This window comes from Prorops nasuta, unplaced genomic scaffold, assembly GCF_024137725.1.
Source record: "Prorops nasuta isolate Cenicafe-Biocafe unplaced genomic scaffold, Cenicafe_Pnas_1.2 PNAS00007, whole genome shotgun sequence".
Lineage (NCBI taxonomy): Eukaryota > Metazoa > Arthropoda > Insecta > Hymenoptera > Bethylidae > Prorops > Prorops nasuta.
The window spans coordinates 3,691,199-3,704,359 of record NW_027116804.1 but is presented as its reverse complement, the minus strand read 5'-3'; the positions used below and the strand labels follow the sequence as shown (position 1 = coordinate 3,704,359).

At 39.8% G+C, this 13,161-nt stretch overlaps 1 protein-coding gene across 1 annotated transcript; it reads right to left on the bottom strand.

The window, feature by feature from the left end:
- Positions 1 to 6,082: 6,082 nt before the first annotated feature.
- Positions 6,083 to 11,230, bottom strand: LOC136774889 (uncharacterized). The gene has a single exon (XM_066729366.1). It carries the CDS (start codon positions 11,228 to 11,230, stop codon positions 6,083 to 6,085), a length of 5,148 nt encoding a protein of 1,715 aa, XP_066585463.1.
- Between the last annotated feature and the right edge of the window lie 1,931 nt (positions 11,231 to 13,161).

The window sequence follows — 13,161 nt, the reverse complement described above, 5'->3', positions numbered from 1 at the left end:
CAAAAACATTGAAATCGGTTGAGAAATAGAGCCGTACCATTGTCCCGCGTTTCTGAGGTGGACGAAAAGCAAAAATTTGTAGGAAGGCAGCTAGGCTTCCGCCCCTCTCGTGGCTCACGCTAACGTGTTCCCCCACTCCAGCATCCAAACTTACTGCGAAGCTTTCCTCATATTTACGCTATTCCCCTATCTGTAGCTATACACATATAAATACCGTTAAAATAATGTTGAGAACATTTCATTTCGCCGATATAATGAAATTGTTAAAAATGCAATTATCATTTTGAAATAAAATTGTAGAAAAGGAGATTTCGTAATGCTTGAAATATAGGGCATACGGCGAAACGCGGGACGATGGTACAGTCGTATTTTTCAAAAGAATTTGATGAGACTAATAATAATTAAAGCCATTCTTCATGTAGATTGTCCTAAAGAGCTCGCATTTTCGATAAAGCTTATAGTTTTTCAGCTATGAACGATTGAAGTTGCACGGCGCACAAATACATATTTCTTCTCTCGCGTAGATCAGCTGTTGTGCACGTCCATCTTCAATCGTTCATAATTAGAAAACTATAAGCTTTATCGAAAATGCGAGCTCTTTAGGACAATCTACATGAAGAATGGTTTTAGTTATGACTAGTCTCATCAAATTCTATTGAGAAATACGCCTGTACCATTGTTCCGCGTTTTGCCGTAATTTCACGTCTTCAAGCGTCCTGACTCGTTCATTCTGCAATTTATTTCGGAACAAATAAAAGTACGATTGCACATTGAAAAATTACATTAGAAGTTCTCGATAATGTACATGCTGCTATGAGTATTTCCTAATCTTATAAAGCTTGTCGTAGAAGGTGCAATGCAATAAATTTAGAAGGGCAATTTCGCGATTGAAAATAAGACGCACATACATACATGGTAAACGCTATGTGTGTTTGTTTACAGTACACTCACGAGTCACTAACACAGTCGCACCCGTATGTAAGTAGGCCTACTATGCTGGTGTACATACGCTGGACGAGGCAACAAGCTGCAGAGGAGAGAGGGGAAGCTAATTTTATTTACTTCGAGTATGCATCTTTTTACAGTTTGCGTTGTAATGACCAAAAGAAGCGTTGCAAAATTATGAAAATATAAAAGCGTCTCCCCTTTTCACGCTCTATTCAATGATGCCACCCAACTTGTTGATGCATTTTTACTTTGCTCGAAATAAATTGCAGCATGAACGAGTCAGGACGCTTGAAGACCAGAAATTACGTTAAAACGCGGGACAATGATACAGGCGTATTTCTCAATAGAATTTGATGAGACTAGTCATAAGTAAAACCATTCTTCATGTAGATTGTCCTAAAGAGCTCGCATTTTCGATAAAGCTTACAGTTTTCTAATTATGAACGATTGAAATGGACGTGCACAACAGCTGATCTACGCGAGAGAAGAAATATGTATTTGTGCGCCGTGCAACTTCAATCGTTCATAGCTGAAAAACTATAAGCTTTATCGAAAATGCGAGCTCTTTAGGACAATCTACATGAAGAATGGCTTTAATTATTATTAGTCTCATCAAATTCTTTTGAAAAATACGACTGTACCATTGTCCCGCGTTTCGCCGTATGCCCTATATTTCAAGCATTACGAAATCTCCTTTTCTACAATTTTATTTCAAAATGATAATTGCATTTTTAGCAATTTCATTATATCGGCGAAACGAAATGTTCTCAACATTATTTTAACGGTATTTATATGTGTATAGCTACAGATAGGGGAATAGCGTACATATGAGGAAAGCTTCGCAGTAAGTTTGGATGCTGGAGTGGGGGAACACGTTAGCGTGAGCCACGAGAGGGGCGGAAGCCTAGCTGCCTTCCTACAAATTTTTGGTTTTCGTCCACCTCAGAAACGCGGGACAATGGTACGGCTCTATTTCTCAACCGATTTCAATGTTTTTGGGCTTGTTGGAATCGTTAGGTCTGGCACCTCGTCATAAAGAAGCCCGATTTTTTTATTTATTTTGCGTTTAAATATTATTAATGCGAATTTTTAAACAATTTTATTTTTTTACGTTTTTTAGAAAATACGGCTTTATTTATGACGAAAGGCGAATCCTAACGATTCCAATAAGCCCAAAAACATTGAAATCGGTTGAAAAATAGCGCTGGACAATTCTCCCTCGTTTTTCGTTCCGTAATGTTGGCTACAGAGGGCTTGAGGGATCCCGTTAAAATGAGTGACGACTTACATAATTTTATATTGAGAATTGAGAAGAATCTTACGGAACAATTATCATTAATTCATACTGTTATTGAAAAACAAAAATGGATGAAAGAATGTGATGAATGTATTGAAAATCTTGTAGATTATTTGAAAAGTGTTGATGAAAAAAAGCATACAATAAGTATAGGATTACAACAACATATTTTAGCGAAAATTAGAAAATGTAAAAGTTATAAGAAAATTTTATTATATAATTTTTGGTCTGGTGGTGGTAATAGTAGTAGTGAAATAAAAAAATCATCATTAAATAATGTTTGCCGTTGGGAAAATGTAGAATTTGCTTTTGTAAAGAGAATTATTTCTGGTTTAATAGTAAATATCCTACAAGTAGATCCACATAGATTTTTATTGAATATTAAAGAAATGGTAATTGATAAAATTAAATATTATTTGGAACAATATAATTCTATAAAGGTAAATGCTATTTTTAATGCTGAGTTTATTATATCTAATATGAATAAATCTAGTTTGGATGTTAAAAGGTTTCAAACGGGAAATAACATTTTATTGAATACCAGTGATTTGGGAAAATGGTATATGAATAACATTGTGAGTTCAATTTTAACATCTCTGGAAGAATTTCAAGAACGTGACAGTGGATGGGCCTTATCAAAAATTTTAAATTTAGTAATTAATATTAACAAGTGTAAATTACTAAGAGGAGAACTTTGGATGAATCTTCCGTTAGAAATACGAAGAAAACGAGTAATTGTGAATGTTAAATCTAACGATGATAAATGTTTTATGTGGGCTATTGTGGCTGCTTTATATCCAAAACACAACAATGACTGCAGTTCTTTTAAGGATTATCCTCATTATCTTGATGTTTTGAATTGCGATGGAATAAAATTGCCCATGACTTTAAATCAAATAAAAAAATTTGAAACAAATAACAATTTAACTATTAATGTATTCATATACGACGAAAATGAGAAACAATATTTGTCACTTCGTTTAAGTAAAAATTTTGATGATGACGATGATGATGATGATAATGAAAATCATACGAGAAAAAAAAATATTGATTTACTTCTGTGGAAAGATATTCATTTTGTTTGGATTAAAAATTTATCAGGTTTACTATCTAAACCAGTAAGCAAGAATAGACGCAAAAAATATATTTGTAACAGGTAAACATTTCTTATAAAAATTAACAATACATATTTTACATTATATATATATTTTTTTTAACAGATGTCTACATTATTTCCAATCAAAGGAGAAATTAAATCATTATTATAAGGATTGTAAAAGGCACAACGATTGTATGATACAGATACCACATGAAGATGAAAAATGGATATATTTTAAAAATTTTGGTCGTAAAATTCAATTACCGTATATTATGTATGCTGATTTTGAATGCATTTTAGAAAAAATAGAGAATATTGATAATGAGAACAACAGTAAAATGAATACCGGTATATATATATATATATATATAAATATCAAAAACATATACCATGCAGTATTAGATATTATTTTGGTAGAAGTAGTAGGGGGCTCCGACGACAGGGTGGTGAGAGGGGTGCGGGTGTGCGGGGGGGCGTTGAGGGGGAGAGGTTAGAGGGGAGGGGGGGTAGTGAATGGGTGGTGCGGGGGGGCGTTGAGGGGGAGGGGGTAGAGGGGAGGTGGGAGTAGTGAATATGGTTACCGGGGGGTGAGGGGGGTTGCGGGTGTGCGGGGGAGTCTTCTTAAGGAGTGGGGGGTTTGCTGTATGTCTGCGTCACTTCATTTGCCCTCTCTTAGTCTCTTCCCCCTCTCGCATCACCCTAGGGCCCTGATGGTTAGTTATCCTCCGGGTCCACTAATTCCCTAGGGCTTACACCATTACAGATAGTTACCTACAGAACTTTTTCTTTTTTGGGTACTGAAATAGCTGGATAAACCGGTTAGTTTAAATCTTTCCCGCTAGGGTGCGTGCGTGAAAATTACTTTTGTGATTAGCTATATTATAACACCCTAATACCCTAACACCCTAACACCTTTTTTTTTTTTTTTGATTGACATGGCTGGGAAAACTCATGTTCACCTGTGCAAGAGAATTAATTTTCTAAAAGGAATCGATTAGCCCCGCCCTCAGAGGATCTTTCTTCCCACCACAGATCTCTAACTTAGGCCCTGATTTTTTCAGTTCAACGTGCTACTTCAGTATGACGATAAATAACCTAGCCCCTTACGGACAAAAGGGAGAGGGCTTGAAAAGGAAAAAAAATAAGCAATATATATTAAATTCAACATATTATTAAAGACAAAACAATTCTAAAATACATGACTATTCTTCCTAAAATTCAACATATAATATATTTATTAAATAACTAAACAATTTTAATTTTAAAATACATAATTATTCTTCCGCCCTGTGTGAAAGTTGATTGTGTGATGTCCGCGAGGATGTCTAGGAAGGGAGGCTTTAGAGTGGCAAAAAACAACGCCCAGGAAATCTGGTAAAAGGCAGTTTATTTGATTGCGAAAAATAAATACAAAATAAAAATGCTCCAAAGGAGGCTGAACAGTAAATGAGTAATCCACCCAAAGTTGGCAAATACGAAATCCCACCCTGTGATCCCCAGGTCCCAGGACAGGATTCTCCGAACCTGAGACTCCCAGGCTACGAAGAAAGAGAGAAAGGAAGAAGATTTCTTGGAGTCCAAGAAATCGACGATGGATCGGAAATGCGTACTAAGAGACTTAGTGGCGTCGCAGGAAGGTAGTGATGGCTAAGCTACCGCGAAGAAAGAAAAGACAAAGTCTAGAGTCTAGACCGTTTAAATAGAGCCGCAAATTGACGGAACTCTTGGGGAGTTAATATATACAAGGGACACAAATTGTAACAGCGAGAGAGAGCTCTGCGCTGTGAGCCATCTGTCGGCCTTGATTGGAGGTAGGACCAAGAGAGACTGAGTGTGAGCAGGAGCGAGACGGCCTGAGAGTCCCAGACCGCTCGCGCCCCCACTCCGATCTCTAACAAATCCTCCCCCGCATTGACGATCCTGCGTCAATTCAAATGAATCTCGTAGATGTTGGACATGAAACTAAACTTATGTGCTAAAATTTGAAATGGTGAAAACACCGTAAGAACAAAGACCATGGTGGAGAGAGAAGAAAAAAAAAAAAAAAAAAAACCTTTGAGTGAAGCTCCGAATATCCACCAGTGGTCATAGACTAACTCATTTTTTAACGAGGAGTTTGGCAGTTTTCAGCTCTAGCGCTGGAGTCCAGCGTAAGAGCAATTTTCCTTGGGGATCCCACGTCTTCCACTGCCGATATTTCAACACAGCGTGCAATGGTATACGGTGTGTGAGTCCGAAGGCTAAAACTGTAACGTACTTTGCTGTACGCTCCAGCTCCTTAGCGGTAGAATCGTATAAGATTCCCTTCTCCCAACTGCTCGCGTACAAAACAGCTAAGTCAATTGCTGGTGCTGGTGCACGAGAAGGTCCCGCAATGGGTTCCATGCTAACGTCAGCTGATTCAGGTTCGGGTGGACAGGGCGAATCTGAAATGAACGGCAACCTGGAGTCTTCTTCCTCCTTCGTTGACACAAGCAAATCCGGAAGTTCCAGGAGAGAGTCCACACAAGGAGCATCGTCCGAAAGACTCAAGTCACTGAAGGAAAGGTCCAGTACATCGGACGCGTTCGCTTCTTCACCCCAAACCTCACTTAAGAACATTTCGACGTTGTCGACTAAATTAGGCACCTTGTCACTAGCCATGATTACGGAGAACTGATTTAATAAGTAGAGCGTCAAGGTGAAGATGTACGATTCGGCAGATCAAAGCCGTTGGGATTGTTTGTCAATATTTGTATTTATGCCGGGAGCCTACACAATTGTGTTAGGCTGCGTTGAATCTGTTTATTAGCTGTTTGAACCACAGCTACTCTTGCTACTGAGTCTGAACCGATGATTAAACGAGTAATTCGGCCTAAGTTCCATTTGCAAGGTGGAGCGTTTGGAGTCTTAATTATAACGATGTCCCCTTCACGAAAATCGTTATTTCTGATTTGCCATTTTGGACGAGATTGTAATGATTGCAGATACTCGCCTGACCATTTTTGCCAAAAAAGCTCGGTAATCCGAGTGATTTTCTGCCATCGATTTAGAGTAGATTCCTTTAAATCTAGAACGGACATTTCGGGTGGAGCGAGTAAAGCGCGACCGACCAAGAAGTGCCCTGGCGTTAGACATTCCAAGCTTTCAATGTCATCGCGTAAGCGAGAAAGAGGTCTGGAGTTTAAACAGGCTTCAATACGACAAATCAATGTGGTCATTTCTTCGAACGTAGGAAGAAAAGTCCCGAGAATACGCTTTAAATGATGTTTTACGCTTCGTACTCCACTCTCCCACAGTCCACCCCAATGAGGAGTGGCCACGGGAATAAATTTCCATTCTATTTCGCGTATAGGTTCAAAATCTATAGATTGCGCATGTTTCAGAGAGCCTTGGAACGCAAGTTTCAATTCCTTATTTGCTCCTTGAAAATTTAACCCATTATCAGAGTAAATCACTGCGGGTTTACCACGACGTGAAGTAAAACGAGCTAGAGCCGCTAAAAATGCATCCGTATCATATTTGGAGACAAGCTCAAGATGGATGGCACGAGTAGCCATGCATACAAAAACAGCTATATAACACTTAACTGTTTTTGAGTTTCGGCCTTGATGCAGTTTTACAAGGAAGGGCCCGGCGTAATCAATGCCAGTATGTTCAAACGGATGGCTACGGTTTACTCGAGCAGTAGGCAAAGATCCCATGAATTGTGTTCCTAGCTTGGCACGCTGACGAACGCAAGTGACGCACCTATGTATTATGCTTTTCGCAGCGTTTCGTGCATTGATTACCCAATACTTTTGCCGCAATACTGTTAACGTAAGCTGTAGGCCACCGTGCAAGGTCGTAATGTGTATATGCCGAATGAGTAGCTCGGTTAAATAATTGGTTGGTAGAATAATGGGATGCTTTTGGTTGTCTGACAGGAATGAGTGTTGTAAACGCCCACCTACTCGGAGAACTCCTTGCACATCTAAAAACGGTGCAAGAGAAAGTAATCGAGAATTTGACGGAATTGACTTTTTGCCTTGCAACGTTAAGATATCGGTTAAGAAGGCAGCAGCTTGAATTATTTTCACAACCCGCAGTGTTGCAGTACGTAGCTCGAGAGCTGACACGTGCGCGTGTTGACAAACATTTTTTCTACGCGCTCGATCCATAAATCGCAACACATAGCTAACAACACGGATTAGTTTTGTCCACGACGAGTAGTTACAAAGAAATGACGGTAAATCTCGTGTGACATGATTTGAATAGATCGACGAGGTCTTTATTTCCTCGTTGGTTTCAAACATTAAAGGAGAGTTTCCCGATGACATTTCCCGAATTATTGAGGGTCCTTTCCACCAAAGCGCACTGTGTATTAATTGGCTTGGAGGAATTCCTCGCGAGTTGAGATCTGCAGGATTGGACTTAGTATTGACATAAGACCAATGAGCCTCTGGTAGACTTGATTGTATATATTCGACTCGGTTGGCTACAAAAACTTTCCATTTGGACGAATGCTGTGCAATCCAAGCCAACACGATTTGTGAATCAGAGAAACAAAAAATGTCATGCACTGAATGTTTAAGTGATGACTTGATATGAAGCATTAGTTTAGTCAGATAAGCAGCGGCGACTAGTTCAAGTCGAGCAATACTAATTGCTTTAAGAGGGGCTACTTTGGCTTTTGCCATTACGAGGCTGACTGATGTTTGACTATTATTGTTGTTGGTGAATTTGGCATACACCACAGCACTATATGATACATTTGAAGCATCACAGAACCCATAGAGTTCTAATTTATCTGCTTCACTAAGTTGACCATTCCAGCGCGGGATGGTGATTTTTGTTAATTCGCACATTTGCGAGTAATAAGACATCCATTTAGATTGGATAGGCTCGGGAACCTCGTCATCCCAATTAAGTTTGAGCAACCATGTGGATTGCATTATTTGCTTTAACACAATGGTGAACGGTGAGATCCAGCCTAAAGGATCGTAAATCTTCGCGTTTTCCGAGAGTAACATGCGCTTTGTTAACTTAGTGATGGAAGAAGGCGAAATTATAAACTGAAATGAATCAGAGCTGGTATTCCAAGATATGCCCAGCACTTTGCTAGTTTCGTTAAGACTTTCGCTACTAAAATTAAGATTAGCGTTACTAGAATCATTAGAAATTTCTTGGAGAGCTGAGCTTGCTGAATTGAAGGCCCATTTACTGAGCTCGAATTTACCTTTATCCAACAACTGAACTAATTGAGATTGGATATTGCGTAAATCCGCAAGGTTGTTAGCTCCAAAAAGAATGTCATCGACATAGATTGAGTGAAGTAAGGTGGACTTCGCATCTGGGAAGTCATTACCATGTTGATTTGCGAGTTCCTGCACTACCCGTGAAGCTAAAAACGGTGCAGGTCCGGTACCGTATGTGACCGTGTTCAATTGATATATTTGAGTATTTCCAGAATCATCTTTCCAAATTATAGCTTGGAATTTTCTGTCTTCCGGACGGATTAGAATTTGGCGAAACATTTTAACAATGTCTGTTACGCCAACAAAACGAAAATCACGCCAATTCATAAGAATGGCCGTTATATCTTTTTGTAATTTTGGCCCTACTAAGAGTACGTCGTTGAGTGATAGACCACTCTTAGTTTTAGCGGACGCATTAAATACGACACGTATTTTCTGTTTTCCATTCTCGAGTTTAAATACTGCGTGATGAGGCAGGTAAACCAAGGAGTCTGCGTCAATCGCGTTTGTTGTGACCTTCTCCATGTGTCCTAACTGCTCGTACTCTCTAATGAATTTAGTATAGCTTTCAGACTGCTCAGGAGATTTGTTAATGCGACAGAGAACTCGCTTTAAAGCTGATTCGGCGATGCTGCGAGAGGCTCCCAGTGCCGATTTGGAGGACTCTGTCTTGAAAGGCAATGCAACCTGATAGCGGCCTGATGGTAATTGAGTAACGTTGCTCGCGAAAATGTCCTCGCATAATTGATCTTCAGGGGTCAAACTATAAGTGCTAGGAACTTCTTCAATCTCCCAAAAATCTCGAAGCGTTTTATCGAAGTCACAACAATGAAGAACGTTTACTGTTGCAGTATGCGTGGGCGACGCGAGTGTACCATACACAACCCAGCCAAATAACGAATCTTGTGCTATCAGTGCACGGTTCGATGAATGAATTATTTGATTCAGTAAGAGCTGAGGGCAATAATCTGCACCAATTAAAATATCAATTGTATTTCTCGCAGAAGCATATTCGTCCGCGAGGTCCAGAGAACCTAATTGAGGGAATTCAAGCGGTGAATACGACCGAGGACTATAATTCGTGATTTTTGGTAAAATTAATGCCGTCACTTTGAGTGAGGCCTGATCGTGTTTGACTGACTGTAAGATGAGTTCAGCTTTGCTCGAGACGTTCCGTACCGCACCTCCTGTGACTCCGTAAATCGTTGCATTAACTTTGCGGCGTGTAACTCTTAATAACTGGGCTAGATTTTCCGTCATGAAAGACGTTTGTGAGCCCGGGTCGACTAAGCCTCTAATCATAATTTGACGGCCATTTGGTGCTGTAGCGCGCGCAAGAAAAGTTGCAAGGAGTGCCGTGCGTTCATCCATGGCACTCACATGGGCAACAACAGAAGTCGAAGGCTGATCAATGGTTTGAAGACTGGTGGGTGCATTAGCTTGAGATGGATTACGTTGAGACGTCGGATTAGATTGTTTCTCAAAATGCAGAAGCGTATGATGTGCCTTGGAACATTTTTTACATCGAGAATTACTTCGGCAAGACGATATCGAATGACCAGGTCTCAAGCAATTGATACAAAGTGAGTTGTTCTGCGCTGCTTTGCATCTGGCTTGAGGGTTCAAAGCAATAAAGCTGTTGCATTGATAGAGAGGATGATCCGCGTCACAATAAAAGCATTTTGGTTTATCAACGATTGCGTTGAGTGATTTCAACGACTTAGGGCGAGAAGTTTTATCAGTGTTTTGTTTACTACCTTTGAACTTGTTACTGATAGATTCGAGCATATTAATCTGCTCGGTGATGAACTCCAAGAACTGAGTGAAGGAGGGATATTTCAAAACACGTTTTATTTCCTTCTCCCACTCTACACTGAGAATTTGATCTAGTTTATTTGAGAGAATGTGGACTAATATAGCACTCCAACCATCAACTGGATATCCTAACGTCCTCAGCGAGTCAAGCACAACTATAGTGGTATCGCGCAGTGTTTTTATGGATATGAGGTTGTCAGAAAAGACTTTCGGAATGAGCGTTAGTTTGCTAAGAAGGTTGGACGTAATAATTCGTTCATTTGTGTACCTAATTACCAACGCATTCCATGCTGTTAAGTAACTATCGTTACTGGCGGCTAAGGATCGGATTACTGAGCTAGCTTCTCCGTGAAGACATGCCTTTAAATAATGAAACTTTTGAACACCTGGTAGTGTCGAATTATCGTGAATCATTGATTTGAAAGAGTCATAGAAGGTTGACCACTCAGAATAGTCACCACTAAATTTGGGTAAATCTAGCTTAGGAAGTTTCAATGAGGGAGCATGGGTCTGCCCTGCAGTGACAGGAGCGACTTGCTCGCCGCTTAAATTCTCGATTTGCTCTAAAATGTATTCTTCCGTAGTTAAATACGCCGTCATAGCTCGCTCATAAGTATTCTGCGTCGTATAGTTAAACTGCTGCAAATCTTTCTCCGTTAAATGATTAGTAATCGTCACATGATTCGTTTGTATTTTCGCGAGAGTTTCCTTGGCACTAGCCAGACGACCATTTAAATAAGGAACGGTAAAGTTACCTACACCCCGCTTTTTGGTGTTGACCAGTAGCCGTTCTAATTCTGTGCAATAAAGACCAACGTGACCTGCGCACATGAGGATTTCCTCCTGCGTTACCATTTTGCCACCAGAGACACTCCCCCAGTCACCTCGAAGAATCACCAATCAAAATTCAACTCAATGGAAAATGTACCGGTTATATCCGGCTCGAAGGACCAGAAATTTGTGTGAAAGTTGATTGTGTGATGTCCGCGAGGATGTCTAGGAAGGGAGGCTTTAGAGTGGCAAAAAACAACGCCCAGGAAATCTGGTAAAAGGCAGTTTATTTGATTGCGAAAAATAAATACAAAATAAAAATGCTCCAAAGGAGGCTGAACAGTAAATGAGTAATCCACCCAAAGTTGGCAAATACGAAATCCCACCCTGTGATCCCCAGGTCCCAGGACAGGATTCTCCGAACCTGAGACTCCCAGGCTACGAAGAAAGAGAGAAAGGAAGAAGATTTCTTGGAGTCCAAGAAATCGACGATGGATCGGAAATGCGTACTAAGAGACTTAGTGGCGTCGCAGGAAGGTAGTGATGGCTAAGCTACCGCGAAGAAAGAAAAGACAAAGTCTAGAGTCTAGACCGTTTAAATAGGGCCGCAAATTGACGGAACTCTTGGGGAGTTAATATATACAAGGGACACAAATTGTAACAGCGAGAGAGAGCTCTGCGCTGTGAGCCATCTGTCGGCCTTGATTGGAGGTAGGACCAAGAGAGACTGAGTGTGAGCAGGAGCGAGACGGCCTGAGAGTCCCAGACCGCTCGCGCCCCCACTCCGATCTCTAACACGCCCTTATCCTTGCTCTTTGTATTGAATACTGCGCTCGCATCACATCCTCATCGTCATCCTCTTCCTCATTGTCATCCTCCCTCCTCTCATCTTCCTCCTCCTCCTCCTCCTGCTCCTCCGCGCCTCCTCCTCATCCTCATCCTGTTCCCTCCTCCTCCTCGCCTCCACATTAACAGAGGCGATGCCTATCATCAGCATTTGTGCATAGGATAATACTTTAAAAATAAACGGATTTTAGTAAAATGCCCGACACAAGTTTACATTTATAATAAATTACTATTTTCAAATACTGCTTCGTCCCTGTCACTTAATTCACCACTTAACAGTCCTATTAGAATTGTCGTAACATCGTCTAATAGAGTTTCAATAGGAATTAGAGGGTTCTCCTCGGCATACATTAATCACTAATTTATAGTGCATTTTCACTTGTTCCACAAAAAGAAAATCGACCGAATTGAATGGTGAAGAAAACTATAATGTCGTTTTTAATGGAAGGCCCATAGCAAGAAAATAGTAGGAGGGGCTAGGATGGATATGTGGTGGGAAAAAAGACCCATTAAGAGTGTAGAGGTCGGTTAAGAGAGGGAAAAGATGGCTAGAAAGTTTTTAGGAAGAACATTAACGTTAAATAAAATTTTAATTTATTCACTAGTTTTATATATAATTATAATATATGAATTTATTCCTCTTACCACATATGTTAATGTCCATTCGCGTGTCCTCCCTCAATTTCTCTAGCACGTCTTAGAAACATTTGTAAGCAGCGAAACACTGTTGATAATTACAACAAATTAGAGGATTTTCAGAAAATACATAATGAGCTTATTTATATACACTGCAGGCCAAAAGTTTAGGACCACCCGACAAAATTGTCAGAATGACATGCTCTTCTTTATGTGCGAGTGGTTTAGCAGCCCTAGAAGTTAAAAGAAATTTAAAGATACTGTTGGAAAGCTTATAAAATTCCGCGTCCGACCATAATAATTTGATCTAAAAAAATCCAATAGATGCCCATATTATAGAAGAGAGATATCATACAATTTTTTACATCTCTTTATATATGGATATCCAATTTCAATGGCTTGCACCGGTTATAGTAATCGTCTTACGAAGTTGAAACTTAAGTATGTGAAAACTTGAAACTTAAGCTTTCATTTAAGACCAAAAACATATATAAATTATTATTTGGTCCGCAGTTATTTGATAATTAATGAAG